This window comes from Mesoplodon bidens (genome assembly GCF_964165515.1).
Source record: "Mesoplodon bidens genome assembly, chromosome: 16".
Taxonomy (NCBI): domain Eukaryota; kingdom Metazoa; phylum Chordata; class Mammalia; order Artiodactyla; family Ziphiidae; genus Mesoplodon; species Mesoplodon bidens.
Window position 1 is genome coordinate 75328896 of NC_138173.1, and position 19672 is coordinate 75348567.

General features: G+C 45.7%; 1 protein-coding gene across 7 annotated transcripts in view; it reads right to left on the reverse strand.

Moving 5' to 3' along the window:
- The window catches only part of PTK2 (protein tyrosine kinase 2), a 251006-nt gene that overhangs the window by 16589 nt on the left and 214745 nt on the right, over positions 1-19672 (reverse strand). For 6 of the 7 annotated variants that reach the window (XM_081258095.1, XM_081258091.1, XM_081258092.1 and 3 more), the window contains 4 exons: positions 15745-15831; positions 14125-14262; positions 13272-13403; positions 1134-1196 (listed from right to left, as the gene is read on the reverse strand). In XM_081258095.1, coding sequence (XP_081114221.1) covers positions 1134-1196; positions 13272-13403; positions 14125-14262; positions 15745-15831 — 420 coding nt within the window. The remainder of the gene's footprint in view (positions 1-1133; positions 1197-13271; positions 13404-14124; positions 14263-15744; positions 15832-19672) is intronic. The other variant, XM_081258093.1, reaches the window with a different exon arrangement.

A 19672-nucleotide genomic window follows, 5' to 3' on the forward strand; every position in this document is an offset into this window, starting at 1 on the left:
TCTTGTCTGATTGCTGTGGCTAGGACTTCCAATACTATGCTGAATAAAAGTGACAAGAGTCAGCATCCTTGTCTTGTTCCTGATCTTAGAGGGAATGTTTTCAGCTACATGTCATCTTTCCAATATAAAGAAAGAGCACTGCATGTGGAGATGTTAACTGGGGAACAGTGTGATTCTGCACTTGTGGACTAAGGAATGCCTAATATTCTGTCTGTAGAGCCCATTGTGCCAGCATATCTTATGGGAAATGCCAAACCTTCACATGCTGGCAACTGAACACATCTAGGGGCCAGATCTTAGTGGGAGCTGGATTTTATAGCACAGACTAGGGAAAACTATGCATCTCGGAGCTGGATGATGACACAGTCTCATGCATGTATGTATGTGTATGCATGTGTGTCTAGAAATGAAATGGTTTATTTCTACTCATAAGCCTTATTAGGGTGGATGGAGATTTATCTCCCTAAGTCCATTACCCAGCAAGTGCACATTTCCCCTTTTTAGTGGAGACTTCTTTACGTTTTAAAGAAATCTGCATTTATTTTAACCAGATATCTGCTAATGGAAATCCTAACAATTTTAACTACTCTCCCCTGAAGACCAGGGAATATTTCTAGCAGGCTTTAAATATATTTGGAATAATGATAATAAGCTAGGTCTTTAAATATATTTGGAATAATGATAATAAGCTAGGTCTTTAAATATATTTGGAATAATGATAATAAGCTAGGTCTTCAAAGAGAAATTCAGGCATTTCCCCCTACAACACCCAGAAGAAAAAAATCTTGCTTGCACAAGGTTTCTGTGACTATGGAAACTTCTGTAAAACACGAAACAAGAGTGTAAAAATTTAGCAGATGACAACTTGTTGTAGCAACAATGTGTGTACGTATTTCTTTAGGACACAGAGAGTTCAGCTTACTATTGAAAAGAGTGTATTAGTATTGGGGTAGAAATTTTTCTACCTGAATATGCATGCTGGGCTGCGTACTGTAAGTTTTAATAATCTTGGCTAAAACGCTGATTTTAGTGATAGAATGAATTATTGTGTTCCATACAACAAATGCTAGTAGCTTGGATATCCCAGGACACACCGTGGTCCAGGTCCTGATGAGAACGTGGAAGCTGCTTACCGGGCCCTGAGGACCTCCATCCTCCCTGTCAATGCTGCCTCGAGAGAGCCGCACGTCAGGTTTCTAGAGAAACGAAAGCAAACAGTTTCATTCTTGGTTTGAAAACCACTGACATATTTCTGTACTAAGTTTCTTCCTTTGTAACACAACTGTCTTCTGAATAAGAGTTAAAAGTTCCCCAGTTTCACAAAAATTCTCAAAGCCCAGTGGTGACCAGCCCAGGCCAGCTGCCCCAGCAAAGCCCCTTTCTCCGCACACGTGCACAGCTAACAGGACTGGCACCTGTGCCCTGGCCCCATATGACACATGAAGATGTGCACTTCACCTCTCTTCCTAGCAGCAAAGCGAGTTTTCTTCACTGAGAAAATCCCCACCCCAGGAGGAGGCACCAATGCCTGCTTCCTGGCAGGTTAAGGCTTATATGGTACTTGGCTGTCTTGCCAAAGCAGCAAATGATCCAGTGACAAGTTTTCCCCAGGCACTGCATCCAGAATACAGAAACCAAACAGAGAAATCTTGACTTAATATAAGTAAGAGTAAATGAATTTCACTAACATAAGATTAACAAAGTAGGCCACATGCTGTCAAGGTGTGGAGCTTCGCAGGTTTTCTCCTCGTGAAAGCAATGCTGTGAGGCGGCCCCAGCCTGCCCCACGATGGCACGGATTTCACGGAGTCCCCAGGCAGCCACGCCGACTCCTGCCCCCTGCCCCTGCCAGGCACACTGGCTGACCGCTCATCTCTTAGTCTCCGCCAGTCCGCTGTATCTTAACAGACCCTCTATTTGGCAGAGATCAGGCAGTCACAACTTCCTTGTTAGACAAGGAACGTCTTGACATCTGATTCGTCGAACTTTCTACACCTGAGAAGGGCCCAACGCTGAGGACACCATCCGCAAGCACCTGTCGGGGGTGTTGATGGAGAAAGAAGCTTCATCTCTCCTTTCTTTTATTTATTTATTTATTTATTATTATTATTTTTTTTTGCGGTATGCGGGCCTCTCACTGTTGTGGCCTCTCCCGCTGCGGAGCACAGGCTCCGGACGCGCAGGCTCAGCGGCCATGGCCCACGGGCCCAGCCGCTCCGCGGCACGCGGCATCCTCCCGTACCAGGGCACGAACCCGCGTCCCCTGCATCGGCAGGCGGACCCCCAACCACTGCGCCACCAGGGAAGCCCTCTCCTTTCTTTTAAATGTGTGTTTTCAAAAGTGAAACCATGCCATATAATTTCATAACCTTCATATAATATTATATACTGGAAATTGGTAAAAACATTAGAATACTGTATAATATTCCAGAGCATGAATGTTGTCACACACAGAGAAAGGTGGAAATAGCGTGGGCTCTGGCAGTAGCCATCAGGGTTCAGGTCAGCCTCCCGCCCTTGCCAGCTGTGTGACCCAGGCCTCAACTTCTTCATCTCTAAGATGGGGTGATAACAGCACCTGCTGTGCACTACCCCAATCCTTGTCAGGATTAAACGAGTTAATACTGGCAAAGAGTATACTGAGTCACTGCCATGCACGTGTCAAGTAGAATAAACAGTTATCCTGCTGTTTGTTGAACATTTGGGCCATTTTCAAAATTTCAACTGTATAAATAGGCTGTGGGTAAACATCTTTGTATACAAATCTCTGACTAAATTCCTGATTAGTTCCTGGGGACAGATTTCTAAGAATTGAATTACTGAGTCACAGGGTTTAAACATTGGAAAAATTGAGGGTATCAGATGCCAAGCTGGTCCTGCCTCTGTCTGCGATGGACTGTGCCCCAGCACTGCTGGACTTCACTTAAAACTTGCAGCCAATCAATAAACAAAATGCCACCTGTTGCAATCTGCCCCTCCCCCTTCCCTAAGCAGTAGAACATCTCTGTTTCCTCTCACAGATGCTAAGCTGCCTTGGACAAGGTTCACCTCTCCTAACCCATTTCCTCACCCACACAGTTATTATAAGGATTAAGTAAGTGCTTGGCACAGAAATGTGCACATATGAGATGGTTAGTAAATATGTGCTGAAGGAATGCATTAATAAAAATGCAAAGGAGAAAAGATTTTACAGAGGAGGAACGTGAAGCTTAGAAAGGCAGAACCGGTTGCTACAGGCGACATGAGCTGGATTCAATCAGGCAACAAATATGTAGTGAGTATCTTCTACGTGCGGAAAATATTTTATTTACGTTTTTACTTAAACAAAAGCAGTTCATATATTGTTTGCTTATAGAGTAAGGTGCTGGGTTTCATGTATTTACATGAATTATCTATTTTTACTTTCATATAAAATACATGAAATGGCTTATTTTTCTTTATGCACAATTCCCCAATGATATACTTTTCCAAAGACAGAGTTTCAATCTTAAAGGAGGCCTATCTATGTAAAGTCCACTTGTGTTCCATGAATAGAAATATTTAAGTGTTTTCCTCATATAGTCGGCAGAGCCTGTCTGAATAAAAGTGTCACGCTGGGAACTAAAAAGCAATCTAGCCAAAGACAGCCTGTCAAAAAGAAGAGATTCTATTATTGTTTCTGCTACTGGGTGAAGCTAAATTCTCCTGTTTTCCCCTTACAGAATATTCTAGATCTCTAGCCCTCTGGGCCCACAACCAGCTGCCCCAGGACCCAGCCCCTCTTATCAGCAGGCTGGCAGCCACTGCACAAGGCAGGCCCAGGCAGCCAACAGAGCTGGGCCAGCCTCACCTACCAGCTGCGCATGGTAGCTGGCCCAGCCACAGCAGAAGGACCCACACAACCCACACATGGGACAAAAACATACAGCTCTGGTGACCAAAGGGGAGGGTGCTGCTGGGTTCCAGAGGATGTCTCTTACATAAGGTCACTTCTCCAAGCTTGAAAAAATGTAACTGACCCTTCCTAATACACAGAGATAAACACAGAGAATTGAGCAAAATGAGGAGACAGAGGAATTCCAAATAAAAGCATAAGACAAAACCCCAGAAGAAGAACTAAGCAAAGTGGAGCTATGCAATCTACCGAATAAAGAGTGCAAAGTAATGATCATAAAGACGCTCAACAAACTTGGGAGAAGAATGGGTGAACACAGTGAGAGTTTAACAAATAGACAGAAAATACAAAGAAGCACCCAAGAGAGCTGAAGAATACAATAATGGAAAAAATACACTAGAAGGAATCAACAGTAGACTGGATACAGAGGAATGGGGAACAGATCAGTGAACTGGAAGGCAGAGCGGTGGAAATCATCCAAGATAAACAGAAAAAAGAAAAAAAAAAAGAGGATTGTTTGAGACCTCTGGGACAACATCAAGCATACTAACATTCAAATTATAGGGGTCCCAAAAGGAGAAAAGAGAAAGGGGTGGAGACCTTATTTGAAAAAAATCATAGCTGAAAACTTCCCTAACATGGGAAGAGAAAGAGACATCCAAGTCAAAGTATAGAGAATCCCAAACAAGATGAACCCAAAGAGGTCCACACCAGACACATAATTAAAATGGCAAAAACTAAAGATAAAGAGAGAATCTTAAAACCAGTAAGAGAAAAGCAACTCATTATGTACAAGAGAACTGCCATAAGACTATCAGTTGACTTTTCAACAGAAACTTTGCAGGCCAGAAGAAGTGGAACCATACATTCAAAATAATGAAAGGAAAAAACCTACAACCAAGAATACTCTACCCAGAAAGGCTATCATTCAGCTTTGAAGGAGAGATACAAAGTTTAACAGACAAGCAAAAGGTAAAAGAGTTCAGCACCACAAAACTGGCTTTACAAGAAATGTTAAAGGGTCTTCTCTAATCAAAAAAGAAAAGACCATAACTAGAAATATACAAATTATGAAAGGAATTCCCTGGTGGTGCAGTGGTTAAGAATCTGCCTGCCAATGCGGGGGACACGGGTTTGAGCCCTGGTCCAGGAAGATCCCCACGGAGCAACTAAGCCCATGTGGCACAACTGCTGAGCCTGCACTCTAGAGCACATGAGCCACAACTACTGAGCCCACGTGTCACAACTACTGAAGCCTGAGTGCCTAGAGCCCGTGCTCCACAACAAGAGAAGCCACCACAGTGAGCCCGCACACTGCAAGGAAGAGTAGCCCCCGCTTACCTCAACTAGAGAAAGCCCGCGCAACAATGAAGACCCAATGCAGCCAAAAAAATAAATAAATAAAAGTAATAAAGTTTCCTTTAAAAAAAAAGTATTAAAACAAACAGGGGCTTCCCTGGTGGCACAGTGGTTGAGAGTCCGCCTGCTGATGCAGGGGACACGGGTTCATGCCCCGGTCCGGGAAGATCCCACATGCCACGGAGCAGCTGGGCCCGTGAGCCATGGCCGCTGAGCCTGTGTGTCCGGAGACTGTGCTCCGCAGCGGGAGAGGCCACAGCAGTGAGAGGCCCGCGTACTGCAAAAAAAAAAAAAAGAACTATCATATAATCCAGTCATTCCGGCTCTGGGTATTTTTCTGAAGAAAACCAAAAAACTACTTTGAAAAGATATATGCACCCCTACGTTCACTGCAGCATTATTTACAATAGACAAGATATGGAAGCAACCTAAGTGCCCACTTATAGAGGAATGGATAAAGAAGATGTGATACATATACACACAATGGAATATTAGTCAGCCGTAAAAAAGAATGAAATCTTGCCATTTGCAACAACACAGAGGGTATCATGCAAAGTGAAGTCAGTCAGTCGAAGACAAATACTGTATGATTTCACTTATATGTAGAATCTAAAAAAACAAAAAACAAATAACCTCCCCAAAACCAAATGAACAGAACAGAAACGGACTCATAGATACAGAAAACAGGTGGTTGCCAGAGGGGAGGGGTGGGGGGGATGAGTGAAATAGGTGAGGGAGATTAAGAGGGACAAACTTCCAGTTATAAAATAAATGGGCCAATGAGATGTAATGTACAGTGTGGGGAATGGATTGGCTAATACTGTAATAACTTTGTATGGTGACAGATGTAACTAGACCTACACTGATGACCATTTTGTAATATATAAAAATATTGAATCACTATGTTGTACACCTGAAACTAATATAATATTCTAAGTCAATTACACTTCAAAATAAAATATTCTGGATCTGAAGATATGAGGCAAAGGCAGTTTCTATTTAAAATCTTACAGAAACGGAAAACAGACATAAAGAATGTCTGGGCCTATTTGATTATTTTCCCCATCAGGCATGCATTTTCTTTCTTTTTTTCAAATTCAGGTATAACTTGTATACAACAAAGCCCACAGTTCTTAAGTGTAAAGGTCAGTACCGCTGCCTAACACGCCACCCCAATCAAGACACAGAGCAGGTAACCCGCAGGCTCCAGTTCGCCAAAGGGACCTCTCCTCTGACTTCCAGCCCAGACGACTGTTTCTGAACTTCACACAAATGGGTCCTGTAAGAAGCACTCGTGTGTGTCTGACATCTTTTGTGAACACGGTGTCTAAGATTCAGCCCTGTGGTTGCGTGTAGTAGTTTGTTCGTTTTTACTGTTGTGCAACTTGCCCTTGTTGCATCCGTTCTGCTGTTAACGGGTAGGTGGGTTATCTCCAGCTCTTTTCCGTGTGGGCATGCGTATTCCCTTCTCTTAGGCAACAGATGGGGGCTGAAGGCGCTGCTTTCGGTGCTGGGGACACAGTAACCAACCATTCAGGCTTGATCTCTAGTCCCATGTTGCTATCACTCTAGAAAACTTCAAACCTAAGGCTTTCAACCCAAAGTCCTTTCCCCTTGCAGTACACATTGTCTTCAAATCTGGACTGTGGAATACACATGGGAGGGATGTGGCCTGGCTGAGAACAAGAGTCCCCGTCTTGGACTCTCTTACCCCATCTTGATGTTCACCTTTCATTCCTGCTGACTGGCTCTGCTGTGAGAGGGAAAACAGCTCAAACATTCATTTCCTTTCTCAGGACACAAAGCAGGCTTTATATACTCAAAACGTTCTCATTTTAAAATTAAAATCCTATCGTCAGCACAGCTCTGCATTAGAAAATGACTGTGCGCATGGCAATAAAAATAAACAAGTAACACAGTTACTCTCTCTTTAAGCAGCACCCAATAGGAAAGAAAGTCCTCTCAATGGACTGAGGTTCTAGTCAAGGCTGCCGGCTCTCTCTGGCCAGTTTGCAAGAGAGCTTTTACAGCCGTGGATTCACAGGCACAGAGGCAACTCAGAAACCACTTGGGCTGCACTGAGATCAGAGAAGGGGGTGGGGACACCACAAAGACCCTGCGCTGTAGGTCACATCTGTGTGCCCCAGGGCAAGAGCCTGCCTTATGTGTGCCGACGGAGGGATGCATCTGAGGGATGCTCGACTCTCCAAAGTGCTCGATAAAAAGTAACCTCATACAATGATGTAAGTCCTAAAACAGGAGGCTTCAATACACAGCTATCGATTCTGATCTGTTAGAAAAAATCTGGGAATCGCTACTGACAAAGCAACTTTAATTTTTCCGGTAAGAACATGACTCTTCCACCCGGGTACAAACTGACCTCACGGAAGGGAGCGGCAGGGCTGCTCCCAGCACAGTCCGAGGACCAGGGTGGGTCAGGAATGATTTGCTGTTACCAGGTCACGATGAGACAGAAACAGAGGATGAGCATCTTTAGAAATTTCTAGAGCAATCTGAAATCGTAATTTTTAGGTCTCTTGGAGCTCATAATAAAAGTCTGTATACTTTATTAAAATTTTCCTTTTTCTAGTAACTGCTTTTTATTTTATTTTACTAGAGTATCAGGTCTACAGTGGTTTAGGAAAAAAAAATAGAAACGGGTCCTCCTTCACTGACAGCCTGAGAAGCCTGCACAGGGAAGCACCTGGGCCTAAAAGGCTCCATGTCCCGCACACAGATTCTGCCTCCTTGGGGAAACACGGCGGTCAGACACAGCCAGGGCCTTGTTAGCCAGCTGCTAAAAATAGCCTACCTAAGGGAGCCCTAACAACAGCAAAAATGAATTAAGGGAAAAAAAACCCCAAAAAACAAACGACGAATTAAGGTTCACTGATAACAAATAAATCCAGTGAAAGGGTGTCCAGCTCCTGTGTGATACCAGCGACGCTTCTTTGCAGAATCCCTTCGACACTGGCGAAAATCTCTCACCCCATCTATTACACTCATCTTGGGTTGGGAGCCGCCTGCAGGTATTCCGGGCGACGTGTACGATCTAGGATTCTGGATTCTCATCAATGCAGCGATCCTGGCTGCTACAGAGAACCAACTGAATGAGAGATTAAAAGCCCTTGGAAAAATTAATGGTGTATTCCTTACCCCTCCCACTGTCTACACGTTATACATTTATTCCTCCACTCAACCCTACAGAAAAGCGTTCTCGCGTTTTACAGAGGAAATTATAATTATTTTACAGATGAACAAATCGCAGCATAGAGAGGTTAAACAACTTACGCAGAGCGGCGGTAACTAGGATTTTGAAGTCTCCCCTAGCTGACCCCGGCGCCTAGGCTCCCGCACTCGGTGTGCCCTCGCCCTGGCTTGTTCTTCAGCTGCTCAGCCTGCCCTGACGGCCCTGCATGCTGGGCGCCCCCTGCGCTCGGTCCTCTCTGTCACAACCGGGGCTGACCTAGAGGGGCTGCGTCTCGAGGACAGGAAGGATGGAGGGCCCCGGGTGGTCATCCTGTGGCGGCCACTGGAAGGTTTTAAGTCAGAGAAGGCCAGGATCAGACCCGAGGTGTAGAAATGTCACCGCGGCTGCGGCATGAAACACAGCTTGGAGGGGACAGGATCTCAGAGATGCCACGTACGACGCCCCGGCCTTTACATTTACTTGCCCTCACCTCCTCACCTTCCCTCCCCTGGCAGCGGCGCTGTGGCTCGCTCACCTAGTTGCTCACGCCGAGGCCGGGCCCGTCCTGATGGCTCGCTTGCTCTCAGCCCCCCACCTACACCGGCTGCCTGACCAACGGCCAACGCAGATGGGGCAGGGATTATTCGGCTGAGGACATCAACACTGTTCTGATCTTGAAACCATTAACAATGACAATAATAAATCACTCTTGCTTATGAAGATCGATAGGAAACTCTAATAATACATCACAAACAAAAGACACCAGGACCTTCAAAGGATCATCAACCACGACTTAGTGGGGACTTCTCTCTGGAATGAGGGTCCAGCATAAAACCAAGCAAAATGCTTCATGTAATTCATCACGTTAAGCCTTTTAAAAGCTTTAAAAAGGTTATTTTTAAAATAGAGAGCCAGCATTATACTTAATGGAGAAAACTATTATGGACATTACGTTTAAAAATAAAAGCAGGGGCTTCCCTGGTGGCGCAGTGGTTGAGAGTCCGCCTGCCGATGCAGGGGACGCGGGTTCGTGCCCCAGTCCGGGAGGATCCCACATGCCGCGGAGCGGCTGGGCCCGTGAGCCATGGCCGCTGAGCCTGCGCGTCCAGAGCCTGTGCTCCGCAACGGGAGAGGCCACAGCGGTGAGAGGCCTGCGTACCGCAAAAAAAAAAAAAAAAAAAAAAAAAATAAAAGCAGGATGGGCTTCCCTGGTGGCGCAGTGGTTGAGAATCTGCCTGCCAATGCAGGGGACACGGTTCGAGCCCTGGTCTGGGAAGATCCCACATGCCACGGAGCAACTAGGCCCGTGAGCCACAACTGCTGAGCCTGAGCGTCTGGAACCTGTGCTCCGCAACAAGAGAGGCTGCGATAGTGAGAGGCCCACGCACACGATGAAGAGTGGCGTCCGCTTGCCACAACTGGAGAAAGCCCTCGCACAGAAACGAAGACCCAACACAGGCAAAAATAAATAAATAAACAAATGTGGGGTTTTAAAAAAATAAATAAAAATAAAAGCAGGCAAGAACCTATTTAATACAAAAGTTGGCAAGAGATGCTTCAGGGGCAATATGAGATACATAACTGAAAATGAAGAAAGCAAATGTTTTTTAAAAAGTGATAACTGTGCATGAACAGAAAAAATCAAAGGAAATCAGTCAGAAAAATTTCATGGGATAAATACTGTTACATACAAGATAATTTCCTAAAAATCAACTGCATATGCATATACGGAAATAACAACTAAAAAGTTCAGTGAAAATGAGATCCCATTATCAGTGCCGGGAAGCTCTAAATGAACGGGCAGTAATTTAATAAGGGAAGATATGGACTTAGAGAACATTATAAAGTTACATGGGAGAAATAAAAGGGATCAGGAACAAATGGAAATGTCCCAGGCTGAGGAGACAGGTACACTGAGGCTGTCACAGGACACAGCACTGACTGGACTCCCCGGGGGGAGTTCATTATACGACTTCATTACTGGACTTTCAACGTGGCTTGGAAGCCATGTGGAGTGACAGAAATGTTACACGTATGGAGAATGGGTTATATGGACTTAACGCATTTATCAAAACTCACCAAACTGTACGCTCAAGTCCTGTGCAGTCCACTGTATGTAAATTACCTGAGTTAAAAGGAACAACCCCTACGGCTGACGAGCCGGCAGCGTCTGGAGCCTCTGATTCAGAGCACCTGACATCACCGGGAAGATGGAGCCTGGGCCTGGGCCGATCACCTTCCCCACCGGCAAGCTCTTTCCAAGGCATGAGCGTACTTCCTGAGCCTGTCTGCCCTGCAAACTCCAATCTATCTCGAGGCCTGGGCGCCAACATCATCCTGACTCCGAGCAGCACCCCCAGGCCCCCCTCCTGCTCTCACCGCCGGCTGCGCTGTGTCAGAGCAGCTCACAGCCGCGGCCGCCTCCACTCTCAGGGCGATCATACGCCAGACACTGGTATTTACGTACACTAACTCGAGTTTGAAGAGTTTGTAACACTGCCTATCAATGCGGGAAAGTAGGCTCTCTGGACAAAAGGTTAAAATGTAGGGCTAGGGAACAGCAGCTGTATTCTTGGAACTGGTATAATATCCAAACAGATTCGCTCAGATTAGTATAGTAAATAATAATAACCGATTTTTGCCACTTGCCTTATAATCTCAAGATACGCTTTGATTTAAATAATTAATTTAGAATTTTGATATGATGAAACTTTTGTTCAAAAGTGAATGGTTCACAGCGCCCAGGGACATTTTGTATACGTCACAGTAAATGCACGTGCAGATGAGCACTAGGCTGTGGGAGTGCCGAGCCATGTGCAGCCGGGCACCCAGGACGGCTGGCAGAGTGGCAGGCACCAAGGGCACCAAAGACCCCGGCTCGGCCAACGCTACCCAGTGGTCTCGGGCAATTTCCTCATCTCTAACACGAGGGTAATAAAGGGTAGGTGCACTGTCCTTTAGCCTCGCTTCCAAAATCTAAAGTGTACTAAAAGACTTAAGTTTGTTTGTTTTTTTAAGCTGGAAGGAAACTAATTTTGTGGCAAAACCTGACCTGAACTGATGTGAGGGCTGTCTTTACACTTGGTAATGTGAACACCTGTGTTGTGCTGTAAGAGTGTTAGTGCTTTTGGGGCTTCTCTGGTGGCGCAGTGGTTGAGAGCCCGCCTGCCGATGCAGGAGACACGGGTTTGTGCCCCGGTCCGGGAAGATCCCACATGCCACGGAGCGGCTGGGCCCGTGAGCCATGGCCGCTGAGCTTGCGTGTCCGGAGCCTGTGCTCCGCAACGGGAGAGGCCACAACAGTGAGAGGCCCGCGTACCGCAAAAAAAATAAATAAATAAAAGAGTGTTAGTGCTTTTAACTCTGTATGCTATTGGAATACTTATATAATATACAGCATGTGTGTCACATTTCATTAATTTTCTTTTTTTTTTGGCCGTACTGCAAGGCTTACGGGATCTTAGTTCCCTGACCAGGGATTGAACCTGGTCCCCGGCGGTGAAAGCGCTGAGTCCTAACCACTGGACCGCTAGGGGATTCCCTTCATGAACTTTCTAAAGCAAAAAAATAGTGTAGCACATAGAACCCTCGAGAGTTTCGGATAAAATATTTTGGACCTGTCTCTTCCTCACAGGGTGGTTATAAAGACCGAATGACTTTCTGTATGAGAAGTATGTAGGATGGTGACCGACACGTGATAAGTATTTTGTACGACCTTAACCATTAAGCTGCGACAGGGCTGTGTGCGTTAGTCCCATCTGGCAGTTAAGTGACTGTGGGGTGTGTGTGATGTCTGCAGGCCTCAGTTTTAAGAGAAAAAGAAAAGAAAGGTGGGAAAGTGCCTCCACCCAATGTGATTTGCTCCCAGGTCCCCGTTCGTGCCAACACGGCCCTCAGTCCCCCTGCAGCGAGGGCAGTGGCCACCCGGATGGGTTAAAATGTGCCTCACCAAACTTGTGCGCAGCTTGCTTTGTTTAATTTGAAAGTACAGTTTTCAAAAAGAAAGCCCCGTATAAAGAATGAAATCAGGATCACAGGTGATGAACCGCTGTCTCGTAAAACCACTGGTTGTTGATTTAATGTTTCTGTGCCTGTAGGACTCCCAGAGATGCATGAACAGCGTTGTATCCCCTCATCAGTGTCTGGTCCCTCCGCACAGAGGGTGATGTAGAGGTGGCCTCGGGATGTTTATGGTCAAAGCGTGAGGGACGAGTTCTGGACCAGCCAGGTACGGGCTTTGCAGGAGCACTCTGAGTCCTGGCTCCATCCAGCCTTTCTTCTCTTCAGGCTACTTCAGGACGGCTGAAGTAGCTGTGCAGGGTGACAGGGGAGGGGTCCTAGGGCTGAGGACCACGTGACACACACAGACCACTCTGTCACTGCTCCTCTATCCCCAGGGACTTCTGAGGGGCTGTTGACAAGAGTTGTCCCAGGAAGACATTTGCTGCCCGCAACCCCAGAGCCATGTGGCAGGAGGTCTGCCTCTCTCAGACCTCGAACCAGAGGAGCTCAGGAAGGCAAGCCCGGGGCCCCTGGGCTACCTAGTCATGTGCCCTGCAGTAGCGAGAGGCAATGTCTTATATGCAAGCTGACACTTCAGTGGGAGTCGTTTCTGTGTAAACGTGGCAGTAACACAAAACCACAGAAACAGTTCTACATCTGAGCGCATGATGCTACTACAGACCTCCTAGAAATTTATCCTGCAAAAGTAATTCAAGAAAAGCAAACGACCCACTATTGCAAGTTCTAGGAAGCAGAGGTGAAACAAAGGCTCCCGCTCTGGAAAAGATGAGGTTTGCCATCATCTGCAGTAGAGCCAACTCCAGAGACTCAGGGGCACTCAGTTACCAGAAACCTCTCCTCCTTCTCCAGCCAGCGCTGATCCTCTTCCATCTCCTGCTGCTGCCGGATCAGCCGCTCCTCCATCAGGTGTGTCGGCAACACCTGCCCGATGCCACGCAGGTCCAGTGTTGCAGAGTCCTGGAAGAGGAGTTAAAAGGTCCACTCTCACAAGTCTGTGTATGAGGCTCTTACTTTTTTTTCTGTGTGTCTTTCCAAAAAACAATTAAGCAAAATAGCAGGTGTGGTGGAAGTAGGGTCTCTTCGACTCTGCCGGCGGGAGCAACTTTTCTGAGGGTTACAAGTTAACGTGTGTGAAACAGCTTTAAAAAGCATACAATGGTTCACTTGCAGGGACCTACTCTAAAGAAGTAATCCAAGATATGAGGCAGAGAATGCATCATTAGTTAGAGAGTGAAGAAGTGGAAACAATCTGGAAGTAAAATAATGGGAGGAGGATTAAATATGATACACACATATTACAGAGTACAAAGCATGTGTACTCCAAGGAAAAGAGCTTGAAGAGCGGACAACTACAGATGTTCTTGGATTCAAAGAAATGATTTTTAATATTATAGGAGTGCTTCTTGGTTTTACCAAGAAAATTTAGTAAAAATTAACACGGTCTGCAGAGCTGGAGGCTGTTTGTTCCTTGGCCTCATGTAGGGCTCTGTTTTTCAAATGAATGGGCTAATGATGGTAGCATCTCTCCATCGTTTAGCGAAGAAGATTCACAGACCCAGAGAGCACTTGATCTTAGAATGAGGGCATCTAAATTGAGAAATCTTAGGATTTAGAAATCCTGTACCTTGGGCACAGCCTCATCAGTTAACAAAGCAAAGCCGAAGAACATCCAATTTACCTCCACATTGGGCTGCCACATCGATATCTCCTGTGGTCTGTGATTCCACGAATCCGTTTGGTCCAAAAGAGATGCCTGACCTGGGTAGATGCTGCCAGCCACGGCTGTGATTCCATGTGAGCCAGGGTAGCCAGAGACCTGCGGGTGAGTGAAGCGGCCAGGTCACGGTTTGACGCAGTATGACTTCTGCACAGTTCTGCTTTCCACGTGAAAGGAAGTAACTGAGGTTATAGAGAATAACGTGGCAGCAGAATAACGGCTCCTCAAGCTTGTCCACGCCCTAATCCCTGGAACCTGTGTGAATGTGGTAGCTTACATGCCAAAGGGACTGTGCAGATGTGATTATAAATTAGGAATCCTTAGGTAGGGAGATTATCTTGGACAATCTGAGTGGACCCAACGTGATCATAAGGGTCCCTAAAAATGCAAGAGGGAAGCAGAGGGGAGAGAAAGGGGGTGTGGCTACTGAAGAACAGTCAAGAGAGATAGTTGGGCTTTGAAGTGGAGGAAGGGGCCACGAGCCAAGGAATGCAGGTGCCTCTAGAAGCCGGTAAAGGCAAGGAAACGGACTCTCAACTGCAGCCTCGAGAAAGGTTGTCTGTTATGGCCACAGTAGATAGCTAATGCAAATAGACACGAGGAAACCAGAAATTCTTCACTTTGGAATTTTACACTTATTACAGTGCTGAGAGGAGACTATCCTCGGATGTAAAAGCAATGGGCCATAAACGTGGTTAAGCCATCTCTCTACAAGTCCCTTTCCTGCCCAACTCACTACTACTCCACCAGCAAAGAACAAACAAAACCCCCAAATGCTTGTCCTCTAGTGAACCAGGGTGGATGGTGAGAGAAGGCAGGCCTTCACAGTCTAACATTGATCACAAAGGCAGAGAAAAACATTTAGTTGGACACGGAGAAAAATTTCAAGGAGGAAGGAAAGTGAGAGGAATTTCTTTACATGGTTTTCCCTCAATCAAGAGAAAGAAAGACAAGGAATCAGTATCTGTTTCCCTAACTCATTAGGCTGGTACTGGGCAGCCAGGGTTGCCAGCTACTTTTTAAATGAGATAAAGCACAGCCAAATCCATATTTCCAAATTCCCTTCAACAAAGATTTCATGCATTTGTTAGGTCTCTAGGCATTGATTTATACCAAAATTCCATACTGACAATATGTAATTACTAAACTTTCAAATAAGATGTACGGGTAGTTCTCACAGTTTATTTGAATGAAAATATTTTAATAAAAAACTCTACTAAACATAAAATGCTGTACCAGTGACTATTTTTGGTCAGAAGGGATATATCACTGCCAGAGAACTTCTAGGAATTTTCAGAACAAAGAGATTTCAAATGATCTAAGGCCGTTTTCTATATGACACCAATGACGTGAAAGGATCAAATGAGCATTTCAAGCTGAAAAGGCCTACAGGAAATGTCCCATAGCTGTTTATCTTTACAAGGTAAGGAAACGTGGGGCTTGGGAGAGAATCATTCATTTTTGGTCGATGAAAAAAATGAATGTTTTAATTTATAATATATATATAATATATACTTCCCCACCCCCCAAATGTGCTGAAGAATAAAATAACACATCTTATAACGGTAATGAACGGTATACCTGGTAGTGATTGGTCTGTACCATGTGCTGTGGGCTGGGATGAAACCCTTCGCTGGACCTCGGACTAGGATAACCAGGTCTGCTGGGCTGTGAACAGATCAACAGAGCATCACATGAATAAGTATTCTGATTATTTTGGTAAATCTGCATTTTATTAAAAAGAATAGAAAAAGATAATTTTCTATAAGAGCTTAGATGGAAAGAATGATAAAGCGTGTGAAGACATTTCCATGGGGGTAACAGTCTTTTCAACAAATAATGCTGGGACAACAGGATATCCACATGCGAAAAATGAAGCTGGACCCCTTCCTCACAACATACATAGAAATTAACTCAACATGGATCATATTTCTAAACGTGAGAGCTAAAACGATAAAGCTCTTAGAAGAAAACACAGGAGTAAATCTTTGTGACCCTGAGTTAGGCCGTGGTTTCTTAGGACGCCAAAAACTCAGTCTACAAAAGAAAAGAAAAGATAAACTGGACTTCATCGAAATTAAAAGTTTTGTATTGCAAATGACAACATCAAGAAAGTGAAAAGACAACCCATGAATGGAAGAAAGTATCTGCAAATCATCTATCTGAAAAGATTCATATCCAGAATACACAAAGAACTCTTATAACTTCAACAAGAAAGTGACAAATAATCTAAGTAAACAGTGAGCAGAAGATCTGAGTAGACCCAAAGAAGACATACCAATGGCCAATAAGCACACAGGAAGATGCTCAATACCATTCAGCATCACGGAAACGCAGACCTGGAGGCTTTCCTCTCTGCTCCTCACCGGCTGGGAGCACGTGGGCGAACCAGCCAGATACTATTTCCTCATCCATAGAACTGGGTTGACTTGGAGGGACCCTGAAGTCACTTCCAACTCTAAAATCCTCACTATTTGACATGTGAATTTAAAGTTCAGAGCAAAAAGAACGGTCTAGTCTGAAATGGAAGATGAAGTCAATGAAGTCTCCTAAACCTGAGGGATTTAACAAAGTGGAAACGCAGGGCCCTCCAGGTGAATAAAGACCAGAACTGAAGGAAACAGACTTGGGGCCCAGCGAGCCCAGGGGAGGAAGGAAAACGCCTCAGTGTTCGTGTCGCTTTCCTGTGGACACAGGTGGTCCTGGATGAACACACACTTCGCTTTGGCTAAGTTCTGAGAGAGTCTGAGTCTCGAAACAGTGTCACCCCCCTCTGCCTGGAATGCGTGCTGCCTCCTGTCCCGGGTCTCCTGGGTCACCCCTCCCTCTCCCTCCTGACACAGAAGCATATCCCCTGCTCTCCTCCGAGCACGTGGACTGCAGCTACCCCTGCACTTGCTCCCGCCCTGCTGTGCGGGCCTGTTAAGCCTCTGAGGGTGGGAAGGCTCCCCCACCCCTTTAGCCCTATCGCATTTCAGCCCCCAGGCGCAGTCTACTCCAAACTTAACTAAATGTGAGGATAGATCCCCAAGACCCCCTGAAAGAGGGAAGGGCATGAAGGCGGAGTCACGGGCTTTGCTTGTGTGCTAGGGTGGCAATTCTGTTCCATGAAGCCCTAGGGACTACTCTTCAGATTTATATTTTTAAAGGTTTCATTTGAACAAGTGGTTAAAAAGAGGTAAAAATGTTTGACTATCTCTGTACTCTGACATTTCAGTGGCAACAGCCGTTTTAAAGGTGTGTGTTAATATGTATGCATTACAGTGGTCGTATGGCAAAGGCTTCCTGGAGTCCAGGTATGGAGGGCGCAGACCCAGGAATCAGGACAGTATTCACGGCTGTCTGACGGGTGGACAGCTGTGTCTGCTGGCTTACATTGTGGAGGTGGCAGGTAAGTAACACAGGCAAAAAGAAAAACTCTTACTCAAACAAAACAAAACAGAACTTTTACTCAATGTGTCCTACGTGTAGAGCTAGGTGTTGTATGTACAATCTGAGAAGTCTGAGAGCAATGGTACAAAGAAGTATTATCACCCCATTTTACAGAGGATAAAACAGAAGCTCAGAGAGGTCAGGCTATGCGAACAGGCTGCACAGCTGGTAATGGCAGAACTGCCCGCCTCCAGAGTCTGCTGTGCTGTGCTGCTACTCTATGACAAGCACACTGCGACTCACCAAATAAAAGGGGAATTACAAAAGGAACGATCAAAGAACGGCAAAATCTCCACAGAACATCCTCCAGTGGCTCAAATAGTTACATGGGTAGCAAACGGTAACACTTGTAAGGTTCCATTTCCAAATAAAGATAAAAGAAAAAAATATGAAAACATGTCTTACAGAAGACGAAACTACTGCACCAAGAATACCACAAAATGGAACTCTGTTAGCCACCTGCTGTGGAGCGCATGGACGCACTGCTGACAGTTCTGTTTTCCTTCTCTACAAGTACGGACTCAGCGTGGCGGCCAAGAGGGCAGGCCAGGAAATGGCCAGTGCCGGGCCGGGGCAACTTGCCCACTGTGCCTCAACAATGAAGTGGGGAGAGGGCTGCCACAAAGATGGAACGAGCTGAGCTGGGCTGAGGTATCCAGACGTGTCACCTGCTACTAAGTACAAGGTTTAGCAGGCTGACTGCAACTCCTCCTCAAAGACAGAAACTTGGATTTTCATGAAGCAAACGATGGAGCTGGGGGAGTTTTTGTCGAAAGCCTCCCAAGTGAGGAGGAAGAAAAAGGAAAACCCAACACATCCTACTCTCGTGGTCCTCAGCTGGATGGCAGTGCCCCCAGTGGGGGCCTAGGGTACTGAGAGGGCGCTCCTGCTGCCTGCAGGGCCCGGCACTGAGGGTGGCAGGCAGGTGGGAGGGACAGCGGGGCTGAACAGCAGGGCCTGTGCCACGTTCAGATCTTTGTCCACCTTACACAGGTAAAACAACAACAGGAGCCCTGTAGTCTGAACCGAGAACCAACTCCATCTGACATACAAACACAAATGATATTTTGCATAGTTTATCAGACACTGAACTTTCCAGAAGAGCAACTACTGTAAATACAGATGGACAATTTTACTTTGTTTCATTTGAACTTTACCAAGATTTTTCACCCTTCTAGAAAATCACATCATCAAGACGAATGAGATCCATAGTCAGTCGTGGCTGCAGGGTCTGCGTGTGTAGCTGCTGTATCCAGGGCAAGCCTACCACACACAGGTGCGAGCACCTGGCTCCTCCACCACACCTCCCAACGTAATTATACTGGAGTATTTTATACAGGTGTGTGCATAATGCTATTAGAAGTTACTTTTATTTCTCTTGTACAGTTCACAGTCTCTTGGCTGTATTGGTATCTTGAAATTATTAAGTCATTTTATAACCTATGTATTTTATTTCAGGATTAGTAAATGGGGCCTTATAAAATATTTTTTATATAAATGGAATGCTGGGTCTGATCAGGGCTGAGAAACACTATGCTGAGGCAGCTATTCTCAGGACCCCTTTACATTCTTAGAAATTAATGTGGACTCCACGAGCCTTTACTTACCTGGAATATATCTATCAATATTTACATTATTAGAAATGAAAACATCCAGCATCTGCATATATACACTAATGTAGGTGATCTTCTACCCATTAAATTTTTTTTTTTTTTTGGCCGCACTGTGTGGCTTGTGGGATCTTAGTGGGGTCTCAGTTCCCTGACCAGAGATTGAACCTGGGCCCTTGGCAATGGAAGACCTGAGTCCTAACCACTGGACTGCCAGAGAATTCCCTCTACCCATTAAAATTTTAATCTGGGGACTTCCCTGGTGGCCCAGTGGTTAAGAATCCACCTGCCAATGCAGGCGACACGGGTTCGAGCCCTTGTCCGGGAGGATCCCACGTGTCGCGGAGCAACTAAGCCCGTGTGCCACAACTACTGAGCCTGCGCTCTAGAGCCCGCGAGCCACAACTACTGAGCCCACATGCCGCATCTATTGAAGCCCATGCGCCTAGAGCCCGTGCTCCACAACA